The sequence below is a fragment of the Notolabrus celidotus genome, chromosome 22 (genome assembly GCF_009762535.1).
Source record: "Notolabrus celidotus isolate fNotCel1 chromosome 22, fNotCel1.pri, whole genome shotgun sequence".
NCBI classification, from domain to species: Eukaryota; Metazoa; Chordata; class Actinopteri; order Labriformes; family Labridae; genus Notolabrus; species Notolabrus celidotus.
The window spans coordinates 763,809-786,769 of record NC_048293.1 but is presented as its reverse complement, the minus strand read 5'-3'; the positions used below and the strand labels follow the sequence as shown (position 1 = coordinate 786,769).

At 41.7% G+C, this 22,961-nt stretch overlaps 1 protein-coding gene across 1 annotated transcript in view; it reads right to left on the bottom strand.

Moving 5' to 3' along the window:
- Nucleotides 1-22,961, bottom strand: part of LOC117806437 (transcription factor IIIB 90 kDa subunit-like) — a 180,820-nt gene that overhangs the window by 4,879 nt on the left and 152,980 nt on the right. Inside the window, exon 17 of the mRNA XM_034675382.1 lies at nt 4,213-4,375. Within this exon, the coding sequence (XP_034531273.1) occupies nt 4,213-4,375 (163 nt within the window). The remainder of the gene's footprint in view (nt 1-4,212; nt 4,376-22,961) is intronic.

Here is a 22,961-nt window from a genome sequence, read left to right as displayed (position 1 = left end):
TTCAATGTTACGAGCCAATCACAGCAACTCTGTGCAAAGTAGCATCATCTGGCTTCAACATAACTCGTATGTATGTAACTTGTAACTTGTACAGCGACCAATCACTACTTTTAACAGTTTGGATGTATATCGATCGGCTGTTGGTGTTTCTGTCCTCTAAGCTGGACACAAGGAGCTGAGAGGTGGGTACTTCACTCAACAGCAATGCATCATATTTTTTAAGATCATCATTTATTATAACATTGTGAAAAACAAGAGAGCAGCTAGTGCTGTAGAGACAAACAGGGAGAAGGGATCAATTCTGCCTTAGGTGGAGAGCAGTGAAAGTATTAAGTGTCATAAAATGTCAATATAAAAGTCAGTTTCTTAAATTGGTACTTATGTAACAAACTGCTCCTAGCCAAGATATTTTTGGGACCCATTTGAAGAAATTAAACCTGGTAGGTTTGGATGAAGCACTCAGCTGGCAGAGCTGGATCAGAGACCCAGGCTCTACATTTGAAACTCTGAACACACAGATGGGAGGAACACTGTGGTGAGTTTCAATCAGAGGAAGTTTGGCTACTTTGAGATATAGATGAATAACTGTTTAATATTTCTGGATGTTATTCAGGACAGTTCTTTTTGAGATATTTGATTTTATTTTGTATAATTTCCTGATATAAAACACTTTTAACTCATTTTCCTTACATCTTAACACTCCTCTGTGGTTTGTCAGACTGTTGGGTTCAATCATATTTTTGTTCTTATAAAAACTGAAAAGAAACGGAAGGATTTCAAACAAGCACTTTTCAATGAAACTATTCTTCAGAGTCCTCTTCATCAGTGAGCTCCATCCTTTCCTTAAAACTCTGAAGGCGAGAGAAGTGACCACAAGAGCCCTTAAGAGCTGAAAACTTTGATTTCATGTGTGACTGAGTGGATTTGCTTGTACTTGAAGACAAAGTGTGACTTGAGAAAAGTAAACATGCTCAGTTTCCACAGAGACGCTCTTTGTGTGACTGCATGAAGAGCAACACCAGGCCAGACCGGTAAAATGTCACTCCGCTCTCTGCAGACACTGGTTGGATTTCAGGCGTCCGCCCTGCTCCACTGTCCTTGACTCTCCACCAGCTCCTTGAGGCGCTGCTCTGAGGCTGACTCTGACCTTTGACCTCACTGTGAAAGGGGCACAGTTACAACCAAAGAGCCCCCCTACAGGAATCAATTAGGCGGCTCAGGACTTTTTACTGCGGCAGAGTCAGGGACCTTAAAGTTTAACAGGCAGAGACGTAAAGTGAAGAAATGCAATCTTAGCGAGGGCTCATTAAAACATCGCAGGAGTCTGAGCCGAAACAGAGCCATGACCTGGAGAGGCAGATTCATTAAAAAACGGACTCTGACTACTTCACAGTCCAGACACTCGGAGTCCAACTGAGGAGTGACAAAGAACTCTGCCACTGTGACACCGCCAGTGTCAACTCAATTCAAATGCTCAAATGAAGAAGGGGAGCCTGAGAAGACTTTCAGTTAAAGAGTCTGCCACTGTGGAGAGACTTCTTCAGACAGAAACATAAACCTCTTTAAAAGTTTCAGTATTGAGATTAAACCAGTACAAAGTTGATTCACTTTTTTGAGTTGGATATTTGTAGGTACAGTCCCCTCCAAAAGTATTGGAACAGTGAGGCCAATTCCCTTCTTTTGGCTGTAGACTGGAAACATTTGGGTTTGACACCAAAAGATGAACATGAGACAAGAGATCAACATTTCAGCTTTTATTTCCAGGTATTTCCATCTGGATCTGATACACAACTTAGAAGATAGCATCATTTGTAAAGGAACACCACATTTTTAGGTGAGCAAAACTATTGGAACAGATACACTTAAAATACATTAAAGTGAATAAGACTTAATATTTTGTTGCAAATCCTTTGCTTGCAATAACTGCATCAAGCCTGTGACCCATTAACATCACCAAACTTTTACATTCTTCTTTGAGATGCTTTTCCAGGCTTTCACTGCAGCCTCTTTCAGTTGTTGTTTGTTTTGGGGGGTTACTCCCTTCAGTCTCCTCTTTAGCAGGTAAAATGCATGCTCTATAGGGTTTAAGTCTGGAGATTGACTTGGCCAGTTTACAAGCTTCCACTTCTTGCCCCTGATGAACTCCTTTGTTGTATTTGCAGTGTGTTTGGGGTCATTATCTTGCTGCATGATGAAGGATCTCTCTATCAGTTTGGTTGCATGTTTCTTTAAATTGGCAGACAAAATGTTTCTGTAGACTGCCGAGTTCATTTTGCTGCTGCCATCATGTGTTACACCATCAATGAAGATTAATCATTCACGAACAAAAGTACAGAGGCTACACTAGAAGATGCAAATCACTCATTAGCAAAAAGAATAGGGAGGCCAGACTGGATTTTGCCAAAAAATGCAGAGATGAGCCTCAACAATTCTGGGACAAAGTTTTATGGACTGATGAGACAAAGATGAACCTTTACCAAAGTGATGGAAAGGCTAAAGTTTGGAGAAAGGAAGGATCTGCTCATGATCCCAAACATACAAGCTCATCTGTGAAATGTCATGGCTTGGGCTTGCATGGCTTCTTCTGCGACGGGATCATTAATCTTTATTGATGATGTAACACATGATGGCAGCAGCAAAATTAACTTGGCAGTCTACAGAAACATTTTGTCTGCCAATTTTAAAGAAAGATGCAACCAAACTGATAGGGAGATCCTTCTTCATGCAGCAAGATAATGACCCCAAACACACTGCAAAAACAACAAAGGAGTTCATCAGGGGCAAGAAGTGGAAGCTTTTAGACTGGCCAAGTCAATCTCCAGACTTAAACCCTATAGAGCAGGGGTGTCCAAAGTACGGCCCGGGGGCCAATTGCGGCCCCAGGTCCATTTATTTATGGCCCCAAGCTTCCATCTTAAATTGTGTTATTTATAGCAAAGAAATTAATCACAGTTTCTTTCTACAAACAAAACTAAAGTCAATCCAGAAACGTCTCAAAAAGCTTCATATGGACTACCTGTGTAAAGCCAAAGCTCTGGGAATTCTGCAAGGCGGCAATAAAGAAGAAACACAAGGACTCTTAAAGTTGACAAGTTTTCAAATTAATGTTTTTATCATGATGTGAAAATGTTCTTGATGAACAGTAAAACTTCAGAAGACACAAAAGAGGACACAAGACAAGATCAAATTATGAAATTGTGCAGAAAAGGCAAAATTTGGTGCATCAAAAATGTTCAGAACTCAGGAAAACAATTATTTTGTTCTTAAAATGTTGCCTGCTGGTCAGAAAGGTCTTAAAAACCACATAAAAAAGAAGTGTGATGGAACCTAGATCATGATCCTGCCATAGGAAAATAATGATACAAAACTTTTCCCACATTGCCGGACCCTAATGAGAAACATTTTGCTCCAGATGAAGATAACGTTTGCTCATGTTAACATGGCTTGTGGAGAACTGAGGACTAAACAAAATTTAAAATGATTGTTATTAAATGAATATTTCATATACAACTTTTTGGATTCCTAAGTCTCAGTAGGAGCCACTGGCCCTGAGGTATTCTGACAACATCATATGTGGCCCTCTTTGAAAAAAGTTTGGACATCCCTGCTATAGAGCATGCATTTTACCTGCTAAAGAGGAGACTGAAGGGAGTAACCCCCCAAAACAAACAACAACTGAAAGAGGCTGCAGTGAAAGCCTGGAAAAGCATCACAAAAGAAGAATGTAAAAGTTTGGTGATGTCAATGGGTCACAGGCTTGATGCAGTTATTGGAAGCAAAGGATTTGCAACAAAATATGAAGTCTTATTCACTTTAATTTATTTTAAGTGTATCTGTTCCAATAGTTTTGCTCATTTAAAAATGTGGTGTTCCTTTACAAATAATGCTATCTTCTAAGTTGTGTATCAGATCCAGATGGAAATACCTGGAAATAAAAGCTGAAATGTTGATCTCTTGTCTCATGTTCATCTTTTGGTGTCAAACCCAAATGTTTCCAGTCTACAGCCAAAATAAGGGAATTGGCCTCACTGTTCCAATACTTTTGGGGGGGACTGTATCTCTTTGTCTAACATTAAGATTTGCAGCTTCTACAGCTAGATCAAAGTTAGTAATATATAAAAATCCTAACTTCTGTCCAAGAGTGTCGAACAGACACCTGAAGAATCTACCAGCCAAAAGGACGGCAGGTTAAGTGTGTGTGTTTACACTGACCGTTGTCGCCCAACATGTCCATGGCGCTGACACAAGGCTCCTCCTCGTCCTCCTCCTCTTCCTCGTCAGCAGCCGCATCATCGTACACAACCGGTCCGCTCTCCACCACCACACTAATGGCGGGGGCTCCCACAGGCAAGGGTAGGGGGTTGGAGTTAGGGACCTGGGCAAACAGGAAATATTGTTGTTCAGGATCAGACGTGAAGTGTTCAGTATTATTAATATTTTCCTCTGCAGGGAAATCTAAGATATGATCTGATACGCCCCACATCCTTTAAAATGATAAAAACAGTAAACACTGTGTCGTATGGAGGTGTGTGGTGTGAGCTGTAGGGCAGGTGGAGGGTACACACTGAGGGGAGGAGATGTTTTATCTTCCACAGCTTCTCAACATAATGACTAAAAGCAGCATTGGAGCGTGACCGCCGCCTCTCTTTTCATCTCACATTGCGTTATCTCTTTCAGGATTCCACTTTTGAAAATCTGCAGTCTTCAGTAGTATCGCACAGAAAGGTCAGAAATTAAGCAGCGCCTCGGGGTGAAAACACCCTTCAAAGTTCATAAAAAGAGCGGAAAATTACAAATGAAGGGGTGAGGGTAAAGAAAGGGCAGAAATGTAATCAGAGCGGGTTTTTTGTGTTTCACCTCCTCACACTGTTTTAACTGAGCTGTCAAATGTTGAAGCATGAATGTGACAACTTTTCCCCCACAGCAACAACAAGTGGAGGGTTTCCAGTTGCATGCTGGGAGGTTTAGTTTTTGATCAGGAAAACAAGGAGAATAAAATAGGAGTTAAAGTTGGCAGCAGTCAAACCAGCAGTGCAATAAACCGCTGTGGAAGAGGTTAGAGAGGACAGATCAGAGGCCTGTTTACAGCAGTGGAAACAATGAGAGGGCGATACGTGAGATAAATACAAGTTCCAGTTTTACCACAAGAACAACAACACTAACACCACATCAACACTAAAAACTACAACAAAACAAACAGACTGAATGTTAGGATCAAGCATAGTTAGCTAAATTATACACGTGATAGCTTAACTGTTAAAGCTGGGGTTGGTAGTCAGATTTGGATCCACTTTTTGTTATACTGGTTAAAATGATCTTTATGTCCTGATGGTAATCATTACATGATGTGTTCTTAAAAGAGGTAAAAAAAAGCTGCTATCTACAGCCAGAGTAAACCTGGGAAAACACCAACCAATCACCGTTTTTTGGGGTCCAAAATTTTAAACCATTCAAATCCCGTCCTGCCGTTCTGCCCGCCTCCTGCGCGTACATTTCCCCAGCGTTCACTCCAAGTCCCCGTCCCCTGCCTCTACTTCCCCTGACTCTATTTACTGCCCCACTCGCTTGACCTCGGGCCTGTCCCCTCTGACCCGATGAGGTGCTTTGCTCAGGACTGTAGTCCGGATCAGAGTCTAAAAAGCTCTCACCACGGGGGCTCTGACAAGCAGAAGAATGAATGACATTTAGTAAGTCCTACAGAAAATATAGATGTACTGTAGAGTCCGTCCGGACGCTGTAGTGATGACGAGCCGATTGGTGAACACGTTGATCTTTAATAACCGGTCACTGTCGGCCGTGATCACGCCAACCAACAAAACAACAATCAATGTTTGAATGAATGAAGAACTTCTCCTCTTGTCTCTCCTCTCTCCAGCTCACACACTCTACACCTCTCCTGATGCCTTCACTGACTGTCAACACTGTAGGAATTAAGAACATCTACACTGAACACGTTTAACAAACAGTAGAGCTGTTACAGTATTATATATGTGTTATAACTTTTCTCCTGATATCTTGTCACCAGTACAACTGGATAATGCTAGCATGACAGTTGTGAGTACTAACAGCAGCCATGTTTGTTTGTGTTTTTAACTTTCACTATGAGAATGTTTTGGTGAGGACCGGTTTTGAATCAGTCACCATCATATGGTCACAAGTAAGCGGCGCTCGTGCATGTGAGCGGGGGGGGGTCGTTTTGGAGGAGCTCAGAGGGAGGAGGGGAGGGGTTAGACGGAGTCTTGAGGAAATGCTACATTCAAATTCATGCTAGTTTTCCGAGACTACCAACCCCAGCTTTAAAAAGTAGTGACTGTTGGGAGTTCTGTTGCTATGGAACACTGCAGATATAAAACTGAATGAGCTGCTGGTTCTGGAACTTTGGCATAATTTCCATAGACTGTATGAATAATGGACGTAGTATCCGTGATGTCACCAATCTGTTCCTGTGCGCTGTTATGAGGCCAATCGTCGGCAGGAGCCATATTGGAAATGTTATACTCAACCAAACTTAGTGTGAGGTAAAGAGGCGGGGTTTGAGCCTCCTTGCCAACAGCCTTGTGTTCCCGTCTGAGAGTCAAGTCAGTCATGTCCTTATTTGGGCATAACTCGTAATCTTAATATCCTCTGAACCGTCGCGTTAGAATAAAATTCACCCTCCGTACAGTGTGTGCTGATAGAGAGATTAGCTACGTAGAGCCAAGCTGTTTTTGAACCAGGCTGTAAGTATCTGATATTCAACCACATAAGATTAAGTATATGTTGCTAGTCTGTGTTGTTTAAAATAATTTCAGGGGCCCACAAGAATGAGTTACAGTAGAATGGCTCCAGAAGTCTCTAGGGAGGGCCTAAAAAAGATCACCTTTGACCTAGGCAAAAATATGATTGACAGTGACAGCTGACGTCTCTGTCAATACTCAGAACAAGGTTTTAATAAATGGAGTCAAATAGCAGCTAACGTTAAACTCGTATTGAAGAGTCCATACATGTGCATGTTTGGAAGACACCCTCATTCTAATTTGAGTGCACCTTCATAGTATTTAAGTCAGAACGTGGAGACAGAAGAAAGGGGACTTCATCTGGCTCGGTCGTCCTCCAAGCAGTCGCGATGTTTGTTACTGATGCTGATGCTGTTTGATTGTAATAAATCGAATTACTATCCAAGCTGGCCAGTGTCACGAAGTTCATTCTGCATCTGCACATCACGGGCTGTTAAGACACAACAAATGTTTATTAATGCTACAAAGATCGTCTTTTTTAAATTGGCGTGTATGTGGTTTCCGTTGTTTCTGCAGCCAGCCTCAAGTGGATTCTCGATGAATTGCAGTTTTTAACACTTCTGCATGGGCTTCAAAAATTGGAGACCAGAGTTTGCTGCTTGGTAATGACATTAGCATTAGCTGTGTCCAAGCTGCAAACATCCAAACCCCAAAGATGAAGCTGATGCTGAAGTGCTGAAAACTGCAGTTCCTCGAGTGTCCACTTGATGTTGTGTTCACACCAGACACAGATGAAATCATCCTCGAGTGAGAGGTTAAGCCAATGTGAAGGCGTGATTATGACGGGAAGAACGTACTAGCGGAGGTTAAATAATCTGGAAAACTGATAAATAATTGATCATGTCTGGGTGCAGCTACTCCAAAGATGACCACACTTCCTGTTTGTTGTTATGTGTGTGTTGTATTAGTGTTTTCATGTCTAAACCTGATGAGTCATCCAACACTGCTTAAGAATGAGTGTTAAACAATTGAGATCTGGTTATACAATTATAACAGACACCTGTCGTCCAATCAGACGTCATTTCTGTTAGTGGCATGGCACAAGACAATATATACAACATATAGCAATGTATTATTGGTGGATTTGGCTCCGTTCCAGTTCCCTCACCTCGTCTCTACGTACCCTCACTGCGCCTAACGACACCTGATGCGAGACGATCTGTTTTTAAACCATGCAGCTGTACGACAAAGAAAATTTCCCTTCGGAAAACCCCGATCTTATTGTGACGACAGACTCTCCCCCTTCAGCCCGAGGAGTATTTATTTTTGCTTAGTGATGAACTGTACAGATATCATAAGGCAAACAAACTATCACACTAGGGGAGACAGGCGTGCATGGTGTGGAAGATTTCATTTTCCTCCTTATTTCCTGCCTGCCTTAAGCTGTCAAAACTAATAAAACATCTAAAATAAGACATCTCAGGTTGTTTTCCGGCTGAGTGCTGCAGATTGTTCGGTTTGGGAATCAAATACATCCGATTTTTTTTTGTTGTGCAGAAGAACTCCAGACTTCTTCAGTTTCTCCACAGCGCCTGAAAGGAAACCTGCGTGTTATCACTTTCTTTTCAGCCCGGGCTAATTATAAAGCCGGAGGAGAAGCAGGTGGAGGGTCCACAGTGTGACGGAGATATTTCTGTTCTCCTCAGCAACAGCTTGTTGGAGATCCTGCTGAGGGCCTTCCTCCTCCTGCCATCTCTCCCTCCAATTTGCCTTTCATTTCCTCCTCCTTCCTTTCCTCCCACCTCTCTTTTATTTCATGCTTCCTCTGTTTCGCCTCTCTTTTATTCTCTGCCCACATCCTTCCTTCTTCAGTCTTTTGCACATCGATTCTTGCTCTGGCTCCAACTCTCCCATCTATTTTATCCTCACATTTTGAAACATACACGATGGTTATACAATGAAAAAATATCAAAAGCATTAAATATCCTCTTCCTCTTTCCCATCAGTGAATCCCTGCTGAATTTAACCTCACTAGGCTGTGAAATACTCCTTATCACAGGAGCTGGACGCCTTATTAACAAGCTATGAATGCAGGCAGTAATGCAGAAAACATAATTAAAAAGTAGACATTAGTGAATCAACACGGTGCTCCACATCAATGAGTAGGTGAGAGCTGTTAAATGGGTCAGGCCGACGGTCTGTTAGAGCAGATAAAGTGGTGAAGAAGGACGAGCAGGAAGTGTCGGTGTGAGCTGTTACCAATCGTATTTACACAGAGATAACGTCGCACGACAAATATCCTGTTGCGAAGCAGACGCAGATACTCAAACTGTGGAGCACTTCAACTGTTGGCTGACTTTGTGTCGGTGCTTCTTTAACGAGAGAGCAGCTTGTTAGGAGACGGAGCACAACACGAACCCTCAGGAAACAAGCGCTCAGAGAGGGTTTTATGGCTGTGAGGATGTTGACATCTGATAGCCTGCAGTTACTCATGCATGGAGGAAATGTACTGAGAGCAAACAGAAGTCCAGATTAATGCTTGTTTTCAACAGTTTCTCAAAGTGCTTCCAACCAGAAAGCATGAATCATAGAAAGCTCAAGTTAAGTCACAATGGTGTCTCTGTTGTTTGAAATCATAATGTTTAAAAACATAAATCATAAGCTGCACTTTTTGTTCAGTCTGGGTTCTGGCTTTGTCGCCCTCTGTTATGAGTAGAATCACTAATGGCTTTAATGAATAAGTCAGCAGAACACCAAGTTCTTCAACAGGAAACAAACTTGGTTGAACTAATCTCAACCATTTATCTTAGAAAACACAATTTCCCAAAAAGAAATCGGGACTGTAAAAGTTTGATCAAAACAGAATTTGATGGTTTGCAATCATTTAAAGTCAAGATGTAATAAAAAGTGTGCAAAGACAATACATTTAATGTTAGAACTGACAAATATGATTGTTTTAAGAGAATATTTCAATTTGATGCAAGCAAGGCGTTTAAACATAATTGGGACAGGGACAACAAAACTCTGAAAAAGTTGTGTAATGCTACAAAAAAAAAAACACTTCTACTTCACTTCAAATCTACTAACTAGGGGTGAGCCCGACTAAGGATTTGCTTAGTCAAATCTGATTCATCAGATTTTGCCCATAGTGGATGAATAGTGGAATGTCTGTTGTTTTTCCTTATTGACCCAAATTCTGCATGATGGTGACCGCATGACAATATTACACATAACCCTTTACAATTCAGAGACTCATAGCTTAAAGTAAAAGAGACAACAGAATATTATAAGTATAAACTTAGATTTTTTAAATCTATATTGCAAAAACAACGAGGTGATGAAGGAGAGAAAACTCAAATAAGACCACCATCAGTTAAACATGGAACAACGCTCCACTATAGAGAAAGGAATCAGGAGATATTTAAACAGTGTTCACACAGAGGAGAGCAGAGCTGCAGAGGGTAGTTTGTCCAACTTAAGACTAAACATGTTTATAATGTTCAAAATCAAACCTGAACCAGCTAAAGGGTTTTTAAATCTCTTAACAGAACCTTTTAAAACAGTCTTTCATCTCGTCTTTGTCCGCTTGAGTCTTTTCAAACTGTACGTGAGGAAAACCATCGTGTGTACGGGCAGAAGTGCGCTCCTTGCTTTGTTGACTGTAAATCCTGTCTTTGAGAATATCCTCTCTGATGGTGTGGAGGTGGATGGGATGCTGTGGATTGTTTTTGATGCTTCTGACAGCTTTGGGAATTCCTGCTCGTTCTTTTGGCCCCGTACAGTTTTTGTGTGGTCCGGTAATCCTTGATCTCACAGCCCTCTTCATGAAGCTGCTCCTCATCTTCATCACTAGTTTTTAGGATCAACTGAAGTTTTATTTCCTGACATTTTGAGCTACCATGAACGTAGAAAGATTTAAAGGCCAGCTGAGGTACGTCTGCTCCACAGGTCCCGCTAAATGGGAGAGTCCACCTTTAATTACCAGGGGAGATTTAATTACCACTTTAAGGAGATTTAACACTTCAAGAGCTGTTCTCAGAATTACATTAAATAAGTCTATATTTATATCAATACAGGATATATGAGACACTATTTTATGGGAAACAGGAAAATAATGTAAAATTAGACATTGAGCACCCCCATGGTTTGAATGGAATGATCCACGTTTCATATGCAAATATTCAACTATGAGATTGGCAGTCGACTAAGGCTCGTTAGAACGAATTGTCCAATATTCGACTATTTGGGGTCACCCCTACTACTAACTAATAAGTTTCATTTGCAACAGGTTAGCAACATTACTTTGTATACAGAGGACATCAAAGAGAGGCTGAGTCTCTAAGAAGTAAAGGTGGGAAGAAGTTCACCACTCTGTGAGAGACTGCGTGAGCAAATAAGTTCAGCAACTCCATAAAAATGTTCCTGAGCTCAAAATTGCGAAGAATTAGTGGATTTTGTCATCTACACAAGATTCAGAGAGTCTAGAGAAACCTCTGTACAAAATGAACAAGGCTGAAAACCATGGACGGCAATGACCTTCAGGCCCTCAGGAATTAAAAACAGACATGACTCTGTAGTGGAACTCACTGCATGGGTTTAAATTACATCCGAAAACCATTATCTGTGAAAGCTTGTTGCTGCATCCACAGTTGTAGGTTCAAATTGTACCATGCAAAGAGGATCCCATTTATAAACATGATCCATTGGTCTGCAGCAAGTGATGACACTCATTGGAAATTGAAAAGGGAACCAAGAAATTGCAGATTGATTGGGATTTGTTATTCAGTCTGGTCATGCCGGACAAAAGAGAAAACTGAAATACGTAATTAGTTAATTCCCATGTATTAATCTTTATGCTGTGATTTCACATTCAAAAGGAACATGGTAACTTGCATGGTATGAGTCTTCAGATTAAATGTTGGTATAAGCCGGTTTGATTCTTTATAGTGAATTACAGTCTTACTGTGTTCACACTGCTGCTTACCAGTCTTTTTAAAAGGTCAGTTGTACAGATCTGCTGCACTTCCTTTAATAACCTTACATTAATAACTGAGGTGTGACCATGGACAGTTCTGCTTTCTGTCCTACAGTCCAGACTAAAAAGGACACACTCCTCTTGCTTTTCTTATAACTGGAGCTAAATCCCAGAAATTAAATCAGGGCATAAGACTTAGTTTGTCATTGCATTTTATTAAACTAAATTTGGGATTATTTCTTCTTTCATTGCGCTGCACTGTACCAGCTCTGGCATTTTTATTCTGCTGTTTTAATCTGCATGTCTTATTCGATTTGAGCTTATTCTAATCTTCTGTTTTGACTTAATCCTTTTAAATCCTATGTATACCTGCATTTTTGTGACTCTTTTTTTATTGCCTTGTAGTTGTTTTTCTATTATGTCCTAATGCCTTTGTGTGTTGTGTTATGTAATGCACTGAATTACCTTGTTGAAAGGTTATGTACAAATACATTTCTCTCCGTTCTTTTCAAAATGCCATCCTGTGCAAATGGTGTGACCTTTAAGTCTCTAATTACTTAAAAGCTCATATTGTCCTTGTTTGTTCTCACACCTCGGAGATATTAGCATCTCTGTGTGTTTGTTTTCAGACAGAAAGCGCTGAGCCTCTTCGGCCTGTCAGTAAAATCCTACTTTATCGGGGTGAACAAAGAGGTCACTGCCTCTCTACAGGATGAGCTGAAAACTCTGCGCGTCATGTGTTTTTCCTCCCAGCCTGGCCTGACAGCTTTCCCAAGAACTTCAAATACACTCAGCCGTCAATTGCCAAGACTATTGCTTGCATAAGCAGACTAAAGCTGCAACGCCAGAGCGACTGTCTCCAGTTCAAAGCCCCTCTCCTGTGACCTCATCACCCTTTTCAGATTTCTAAGCCTCTTTTAAAATCCCCACATCTCCGACCGCTGTGTCTGCTCCCTCCACCGGACAGAGTTTCAGACTAAATGTGGTTCAAGGGAGCAGAGAAAGACGAAGAGGGAGGGCATCAGAGATTAGCTGTTCCAGTTTCAACCATTCACTTTGTATAAGGTTGGACAACGTGTCTCAAACTTCTCCTGGTATATGAAAGTGAAGCCAAAATGACCCTGTTACTGGTGCTGACTGTGCTGCAGCAGCCACATGTTAACAGAGCTGTCAGTCACGGTGTTACAAGTTTTTGTATGGCATGGAATAACTTATTAAAGGTGACATATCATGCAAAATTGACTTTTTAATGGTACTTTACCTGAAATATGTGTCCCTGGCATGTCTACAAACCCCCCGAGAATGAAAAAAATCCATTCTGCCCCTGTTTTGATTTCTCCACCTTTCTGTAAATGTGTGTGAAACGAGCCGTTTCAGACTTCAGTGTTTTTGTTACGTAACAACAATATCCGGTCTGTCACGGAGTCAGAGCTCGGAGCTTGTTCAGCCCATAGACTGTATAAAATAATACTGAATCCCTCCTCTGTTTTTCATTCCCTGCACAAATGTGTGCTAACAAGGAGCTTAGGAGGGAGGCATGCTAGTTGTAGGCTGTCTTAATAAACACAAAGGTCGGTTTTATTCCCCACGTCTGCAGATTTGAAGATCTAGTGGATGATTTTTATTTGTCATGGATAAGTGCTAGCGCTAGTTAGCATAGCTACATAGCTACATGTCGTAGCTGTAGCTGTGTACCAAGACACATGTCTACATACTGACAAATAAAACAACAAGAAACACTAAATCTGTGACCAATCCTTCAGAAAGGTCCTGCTGCCTTTCTGGCAGAGGTCGGTTTTACTCCCCACGTCTGCAGATTTGAAGATCTAGTGGATGATTTTTATTTATCATGGATAAGTGCTAGCGCTAGTTAGCATAGCCACATAGCTACATGTTCGTAGCTGTGTACCAAGACACACGTCGACATACTGATAAATAAAACAACAAGAAACACTAAATCTATGACCAATGGTTCAGAAAGGTCCTGCTACAGGCGCCTCTCCGTCAGGATCAGATTCTGGATCAGATTCAGAGGGTTGAAGTAACGTGATCTCTGAGCAGCCGTGTATATTCAGCCAACATGTAAACATTAGATCAACGTGCTGGAGAGCCGAGGCACATCCACTTCCTGAGGGGGCGTGGTCAGAGAGAAAACAGAGTGTTCTGAGGAGGAATGAAGAAGAGGGTTTTTCAGGCAGACCAAAATCTGATTTCAAAGTGTTTTTTTGAGCATAAACTTTAAAGACATGTTTTGGGGACCTCTTAGACCAATATATATTGATGAAAAAAGCGTGATATGTCACCTTTAAAACTAAACTCCTCTGAAAAATAAATAAAGGGCATAAATGTACATGACAAGAACTAGCTGTAATGACAGAAACCATGTTTGAGAATAAATATAAATAAATAAAATATAGTTTGGCTCATGTCCCATCTGTCAACATGGAGGGAGCAGCCTTTATGACCTTAATAGAGTGAGCCATTATGGCCAAATTCCACCAGATCCGTGTCCGGTCCATCTCTGATCCATCACAGCACTGGATCTGATAGGTTTCTATTCTAGTCAATGTGTTAACTTCCACTGGATCCGCTTTGTTGCGTTCCGGCTGCAACTCTGATCCGGCAGGTCGGAGCACAACGGATCAGATACGACAGACTTCTATTTTTGCCGGATGCCGACACATCAATCTCAACAGAGCAGATGGAGTGGGACAGGAAGTCAGGTTTCACCAAAACAAAATGAAAACATCCGGTTAATTTTCAGAATAAAACACTGTGTTATCACCAGATCGTATTTCACTTAACTACAACAACAAACCAAAGTCATGATGAGCGGAGCCAGGCCTGGAGTCAACAGGTCAGAGGTTTTCAGAGGACCAGAAAGACAACATGGATGAGGAGAGGAGGAGGAGAAACCTTGATTCAGTGACTACCATGGGAAAACTAAGGTCACATGACTTCAGCTGTCCGGTGGTCCTGCTCCGTGCTGCGTTCTGAAAACACAACCGGTGGGTGTTGATGGACAAGAGCACAAGGAGACAGACCAGACACGGATCTGGTGGAAGTCCCTTGTTGGGGTGAGCGCCAAATGTATTAGCCTCACTTTTGGGTAGCTGTCAAGCCTTTCATGTTTTTAAACACAGTCTCTGGATTCAATTGACAGAAATAAACTTAATTCTCCTTCTGTCTTGTAAAGTGATCATCTCCCTTTGTTTGTTTGCATCAGGTACAGACTAATTGCTGGGTCAATGAGGAGAATGAAGCAAATCAGAGAGCTTGGCAATAAACACCCACAGCCCAAATATCTCTTTTCAATCTGTTCCTGCTGCTGCAATGAAATGGCAGCATTACATAACAGGAGCCGCTAGCGAGGAGCTGCCTCAGCCAATGATGACGGCCGTTTGATTCCAGTTCCCAGGGGGAAGGTGAGGGGGTTGCTAAGTAACAAGCCTTGTTGACCCGGCCCCTCGTGGCAATGTTTTCTTCCTGGTTGACAGAGCCCAAGCTCCCCGGGCGCCTCCATTCAGAGCTGCCAACGGCACATGATGGAGAGGGAGACAAAGACCGAGGGGAGGAGGAGAAGGAGGGGGGAATAAATGGAGGGATGGGAAGGAATGTGGAGGAAGGAATGGACGTATAAAAGGAGGAGAATGATGGGAAAGAGAGGCCGGCAGAGAGAGGCATTAACGGGAAGGGATGAGGAGAGAGAGCAGGAAGAGATTTGGAGAACTCAAAGGGAATAATCATAAAAATTCAATGATGAGGAAAGGAGGACAGAGTGGGAGATTCAAAGAGGAGAAAAGCAGCAGGAAACTGGATGGAGGAGTTGTGTGGGAGAAACCAAAAAAAGGCAGATGAGTCACTAATTGTGTTTTCAGTCAACCGTCAAATACATTTCAACCTTAGTTATGATTTCTTTCTATTAATAACAGCAATCAGGTGCGTGTCCATCAGCTGTTTTGGAGTGATTCATCTGGCTTGGTTTTGATGAAAGTCTGAGATCTAGGCTATACTTAAAAGCACGGCTGTGATCCATCAGAGGAAGGAGGGGAAGAAGTGAAGTTACAAACTGGAAACAAATCAAGTGACCCTCATCATCCAAACCACATATGGAAGAAAAATGAAGGGAGGTCACCTCAGGAACTTGTTTCTGTTTGGGAAAGTTTGTTCTTTTATTTCAGCTGGAAAACCAAACAGTTCCGCAGAAACAGCTGATGAGTCACATGACTTCAATGCATCAACTATTAATCTAAAAAAGACTCAAGACGGAGTTCTACATTTTTGCATGTCATCCCCACTACTCCTCTACTCCTCACACTTCCTGTCTCTCTTCAGCAGTCCTTATGTGCAACTTAAAAATACAATAAACAGTAATAATACTTAGAATGTTAAAGTCTCCTGAAGGTTTTCCAAAGTAGTATATTTTAAAAAGTTAGGTCCCCGAAACACAACTCATTTTGGGAATACTTTCTTCCTCCCAGTAAGTTCCAGTTGATAGTTTCAGTGACAGCCTTCATTTCTTAAAACTTTCAAGTCTGTGGAGTCACAGGACTTATTTCAATAATATGTTTGGAATTAGATTTGTTTATTATGTGTGCTGCCTGTGTTGTTTATGATGCTTGTGGGGACTTCAGTTGCAAACCAAATTGCCCCTTGAGGACAATAAAGATTTTCCAAATCCAAATCCAAGCCTCCCTAACCCTAGATCATGTACGGTCAATGTTAGGGATGCAGGCTTTCTGTCAACTAGACGATTGAACAAAGTCAGCCTCTTAATTCGGCACCAGAATTACTAATAAGTCTTTTCGACCAACGCAAACCGGGTTGTATTTCTGGGCTGGTGCTCGCGCTGGTTCGCCCGCTTGAGCCCTTGGAAGAGGCACGTCATGATGTCAGATTTATCTGGGCGCTTTTCCCAGCAGCGCTAGCGCAAACCTTCCCTCACAACAACAACGATGGTGGACAACGGCAGCTTGTCTCCTCGGCAGGCCGCTGCTTTGTCTTGGAATCCATCCATCCATCCATCCATCCATTTTCTTCCACTTATCCGGGGTCGGGTCGCGGGGGTAGCAGTCCAAGCAAATTGACCCAGACATCCCTCTCCCCGGCGACACTTTCCAGCTCCTCCTGGGGAATCCTGAGGCGTTCCCAGACCAGGCGGGAGATATAATCCCTCCACCGCGTTCTGGGTCTACCCCGGGGCCTTCTCCCAGTTGGACGTGCCCGGAACACCTCTAAAGGGAGGCGTCCGGGAGGCATCCTTATCAGATGCCCGAACCACCTCAGCTGACTCCTTTCAACGCAGGAGGAGCAGCGGCTCTACTCCGAGCTCCCTCCGGATGTCCGAGCTCCTGACCCTCTCTCTAAGGCCGAGCCCAGACACCCTTCGCAGGAAACTCATTTCAGCCGCTTGTATCCGCGATCTTATCCTTTCGGTCATGACCCACAGCTCATGACCACAGGTGAGGGTTGGAACGTAGACCGACTGGTAAATTGAAAGCTTTACCTTCCGGCTCAGCTCCCTCTTCACCACAATGGTCCGATACAACGTCCGCTGACGCCCCACCAATCCGCCTGTGGATCACACGCTCCATTTTACCCCCACTCGCGAACAAGACTCCGAGATACTTAAACTCCCCCACTTGGAGCAAAGTCTCACTCCCCACCGAGAGAGAGCAATCCACCGTTTTCCGGCAGAGAACCACGGCCTCAGACTTGGAGGTGCTTACTCTCATCCCGGCCGCTTCGCACTCAGCTGCAAACCGCCCCAATGCCCGCTGGAGGTCCCCGCTCGAGGAAGCCAACAGAACCACATCGTCTGCAAAAAGCAGAGATGAGATTCCAAGCTCCCCGAACTGGGGTTCGGGGGCCGCTACTGCGAGCTATCCGGTCCCTGTACGACCAAAGTGAGAGTTGTGTCCGCATACTTGGCACAAAGTCGGGCGCGTTCTCGGTGCGTGTTGGACTCCGCCAGGGTTGCCCCTTGTCACCGATCCTGTTTGTAATTTTTATGGACAGGATCTTAAGGCGCAGCCGGGGGGAGGAGGGTTTTGGAATCCATGAGTCTCTTTTACTTTTTCACTGCAGGACAATGGAGAAAACACGTTTGGTTTGTGTTTTTGATCACAGCAACCTCGCCCCTCGCCCCTGACGTAAGCGGTTCACAGTTCTAGACGAGCAAAGAGTTGGAGCCTCTATGGAACCGGTTTTCCCTGCTGGGAGCCGGTTCACTTGCAGTCGGAACACGAAAAACAGGTTTTCAATTGAGCGCCGGCTCTGAACCGGTCAGTTTAAAGAACTGGGAAAGGCCTCACTTCAGAACATCTGAGAACATGTTTAACACCAAGTACTCAGGACATTTAATATCAAAGTTGTAATTAGTCAAATGTGAGCAAACTCAAACTGAGCTAGATCTAAAGGCATGCAATGCATTCAAAATGATTCACTGACATGTATCTTTATAAGATCTATTTTGTAATCTAAAATAGCCCTGATCCAAAGCTCAGCTATTATTTAAAAAGGGGCCGGTTGAAAGAAACATTGCTTCGTTGTTTCAATTGAAGACAAAATGTTGTGCATCTCTGGTGTTCTGACTTCATCCAGAAACTGATCTTGAAAGTAAACAGCTAAACGTTCAATCATGTCAGTTTTAGCTCACCACCAGTCATTTCAAGAGTTTCCAACTACCAAATATTTGGTTGCTCTGTTTTGCACTTATGGTTCAGCCAAAAGTGCTCCAAGTCCATTCAAAGCTGCAAATGCAGAACTGTCAGTCAAGGAAGGCAGGACTTTTAACTTCTCCAACACTAGAGCCTAGAAATAACTTCATCTACTTTGCTTCTTTGTAGAGAGAGATGAAGACACGGCAGCAGTGGGGAAAAGAGAAGTAACTTTTGAGAAATGAGACAGATCAGCAGCAGCGGAGTGAATCAGGGGGGACAGTTAGAAATGTGTAAATTGAGATATGAAGGGGGGAGAGAGCAGCATATAAAGTCCTGAAAACCAAATTTAAGACTTTGAAGATGATGTAAAGCTACCTGTGATTGAATTTGGGCCCAATTTAAAACCAAGTTCAGAAGAAAAGTTGGAAAAAAAAGGCGTATTTCTCCCTGAAGATGGCCGGTGAAAGCTGTGAAGCTATAAATGTGCAGGATGAGGACATCCGTAAATTAACTGTTCAAAGCCACGGAGTCTAACTGGGTTTAGTAAAGCAGAGAGGACACATAATGTACCACTAACCTTGTTCTTTGTGGATTCATCTGAAAGCCGGCGAGCGGCCAACAGAAACCCGTCACTGCAGGGAGCTAAGAAAGGGCTTCCAGAAGTGCTGTTTAAGACATTTTTATGTCTAAGTTTAAGGCCGTATTTATTTTAAGAGCCTGTCAGAGGTTTTTAGGAGCATGAACGCCCTGGAGGGAGAAGGAGAGCGGAGGAGGAGTAATAAAGGAAGGGCAAACAAAAGACAAAGTGAGGTTCACCTCTCACACGGCCTGAGAGCAGATTTATTCATCCCAGTCGCTCTGCGGGAGAACTCAGCAATCTGCAATCATTGTTTAATGACAATAAGAGGAGACTGACGGGGAACCAGGTGATCACTTAATACGGTCACAGTGTCATTATCTGGAGACAGGACGCCTCTAATGCTTACTTTTAGGCCTTTTAGAATGATACAGATCAGATTATTTAAGTGATAAACTGGAGCAAAAAATGCTCTGCTGTGTTGAATACTTAGCTCTGATTGGTCAAAACCAATTGCTCACCCTGTCTGGATTCTAATGTGCATAACCACCCACTCACTTTATATTATCCCTGACACAATAACTCAACAGACAATGAGTAAACAGCTTCCTGCATGCATCGTCAAGAGTTACACAGTCTTGCTTTTAGTTTACAGATGTCTAACTTTTCAAGAGAGCATGCAACAACAAGATTAACTGTAGGACAAAATCTCTGTTAAAATCAAGCAAGAGAAAACCGATCATGACTTTAATAATGAAATGTAAGTTTGATACCTTTAAGTGATGCCATAAAACACTTTTTAAAAACCTGCAGAAACCAAGGTGTCCAAAAACTCAGAAAAGAAGACTGGTGCAGCAGGCGATGTGTTACTTCTTTACTACAATCTCACACACACTGAAGTTTATTGGATTAATCCACAGCTGAAAATAATCCCTGACAAATTCACAGTTTGCTCCGGTTTGAGTCGCCCATGATAAAAACTATAGTGTCCGGTTTTGTTATCATCACACTTCATATGACCTGATTTATGTCAAAGTTGTGTCTTCAGTAAGAACCAGTAATCTCATCACTAAGAGCTTCAGGCTGGATGGAGAAGTTGATGCTGAGAATGGAAACTTGGTCTTTTTATGGGATTTGTTGCTTATAAGTAAAATCTAGAATAATCCCAGACTTGCTCTTTAAGACTTTAGGGATTATGTGCTCGTGTTTGTCATGTTTTCAGCCTGAGTTGTCCCGATTATAAACTGTGATAATCTCAAGAAGTGTTAATCATAAAAACCTTTGTTTGTATCGGCCAGAGAAGCTCTAAAACCTGACTCAAGGATTCCCTTCAGACAATCTCCATGTTTTTGTGTTAAACGTGGGGGATTACATACAAAGATTACAATACCTTTAATTTGAAAGTCAACTAAGAGACTGTTTATGAATAAAATATTCCTCATATTTATGAAAATAATAAATGTCATAATGCCAACAAACAGTAAAAAATACAACATTATTATGAATTATATTTATTTATTTATTTGACTATCATATTGATTTAAATGTTGCTTTATTATTTTTTTAACAGTTAATCTTTTTAATTTATCTACTAATTTTTATTGATATTTTTAGCCTTAATTTTATTTTCAAATCTTATCATTACCCTTTTTAAATGTATTTATTTTAACTATTTATAATCTTAATATTGATGCTTTAACTTACTTCAATGACATATTTTATTGTTGTTAGTGTGTATTAATCTCTATTTTAAAATTCATTTTAAAAAATGTTTTAAAAGGTGACATATCATGCAAAATGGACTTTGTAATGGTTCTCTACCTGAAATATGTTTCCCTGGCATGTCTACAAACCCCCCGAGAATGAAAAGAATCCATTCTGCCCCTGTTCTGATTTCTCCACCTTTCTGTAAATGTGTGTGAAACGAGCCGTTTCAGTTTTCAGTGTTTTTCATACGTCACAACGACATCCGGTCTTTAACTGAAGTCAGAGCTCGGAGCTTGTTCAGCCCATAGACTGTATAAAATAATACTGAATCCCCCCTCTGTTTTTCATTACCTGCACACATGTGTGCTAACAAGGAGCTTAGGAGGGAGGCATGCTAGTTGTAGGTTGTCTTAATAAACACAAAGGTCGGTTTTACTCCCCACGTCTGCAGATTTGAAGATCTAGTGGATGATTTTTATTTATCATGGATAAGTGCTAGCGCTAATTAGCATAGCTACATAGTTACATGTCATAGCTGTAGCTGTGTACCAAGACACACGTCGACATACTGACAAATAAAAACAACAAGAAACACTAAATCTGTGACCAATCCTTCAGAAAGGTCCTGCTGCCTTTCTGACAGAGGTCGATTTTACTCCCCACGTCTGCAGATTTGAAGATCTAGTGGATGATTTTTATTTATCATGGATAAGTGCTAGCGCTAGTTAGCATAGCCACATAGCTACATGTTCATAGCTGTAGCTGTAGCTATGTACCAAGACACACGTCTACATACTGACAAATAAAACAACAAGAAACACTAAATCTGTGACCAATCCTTCAGAAAAGGTCCTGCTGCCTTTCTGGTAGAGGTCGGTTTTACTCCCCAGGCCTTCAGATTTGAAGATCTAGTGGATGATTTTTATTTATCATGGATAAGTGCTAGCGCTAGTTAGCATAGCCACATAGCTACATGTTCGTAGCTGTGTACTAAGACACACGTCGACATACTGACAAATAAAACAACAAGAAACACTAAATCTATGACCAATCCTTCAGAAAGGTCCTGAGGCGCCTCTCTGTCAGGATCAGATTCTGGATCAGATTCAGAGGGTTGAAGTAACGCGGGTCTGTGAGCAGCCGTGTATATTCAGCCAACATGTAAACATTAGATCAACGTGCTGGAGAGCCGAGGCACATCCACTTCCTGAGGGGGCGTGGTCAGAGGGAAAACAGACTGTTCTGAGCAGGGCTGAAGAAGAGGGTTTTTCAGGCATGCCAAAATCTGATTTCAAAGTGTTTTTTTTGAGCATAAACTTTAAAGACATGTTTTGGGGACCTCTTAGACCAATATATATTGATGAAAAAAGCGTGATGTGTCACCTTTAATATGTTTTGCCATTATTTTATTCCTGCTTCGTTCTTGTTTTCAATCACTGTTAAAGCACTTGCATTTGATTTGTATGAAAGGTGCTATATAAATAAAGCTTGATTGATTGATTATTTATTCATTCATATTTTACAGGTAATCTTTGGGGCTTTTATACGTAGCTTAAGAGAAACAGAAAATGACCAGAGTGATGAGGACTAAAGCAACTGTACATGGTCCCAAGATATATCATTATATGAAGAACATGGCAAAAACTTTAAGAGGATTACAAATGTTTTATGCTACTACTCATCATGTTGTCCTTCACTGTACATTAAATGTTATTTCTCAGGTTTCAGTAGCCAGCCTTTCCTGAACTCTGGGAATTGTTCAACTTCAGCAGAAGTCTGGGACTTTCTGGGAAATCTTGACACTTAGGTAAATTATAAGCGGAAAGAGAGTTTGCTTAACATGTCTCATATTTTAATATATTATTTGAATTTCTTACCTTTGTTGAATGTCACATTTCTTCTGTAGCTCATTGTTCTTAATGTTTTGTTTGAACACTGTAAAGCACTTTGAATTGCTCTATGGTGCTTAATGATCTGTCCTTGTTTTGCTCTCTTTTATTGTGTGTGTTATCCAAATAAGTTGTCCTTGTTACTTTTGTCTGGTTGGATTTAAAGGGAAAGACTGTGTTGTAAATGATGTATCTCCAAACTTCCAGAGCATAATTTTGTACTTCAGAAATGGAGCCCACGGGACGCCTGTTTGGCATGTGCCCCGTGTACAGAGGCTCTAGTCTTTGTCTCAGTGTTCACAGGTTCGACTACCAGCTTTGAAACATTGCTGCACGTCTTCCCCCACTCTCTACTCCACACACTTCCTGTCTGTCTTCAGCTGTCCTTTTGAATAAAGGCAAAAAAAGACCCCAAAATAACTTAGAGCAAGAAGA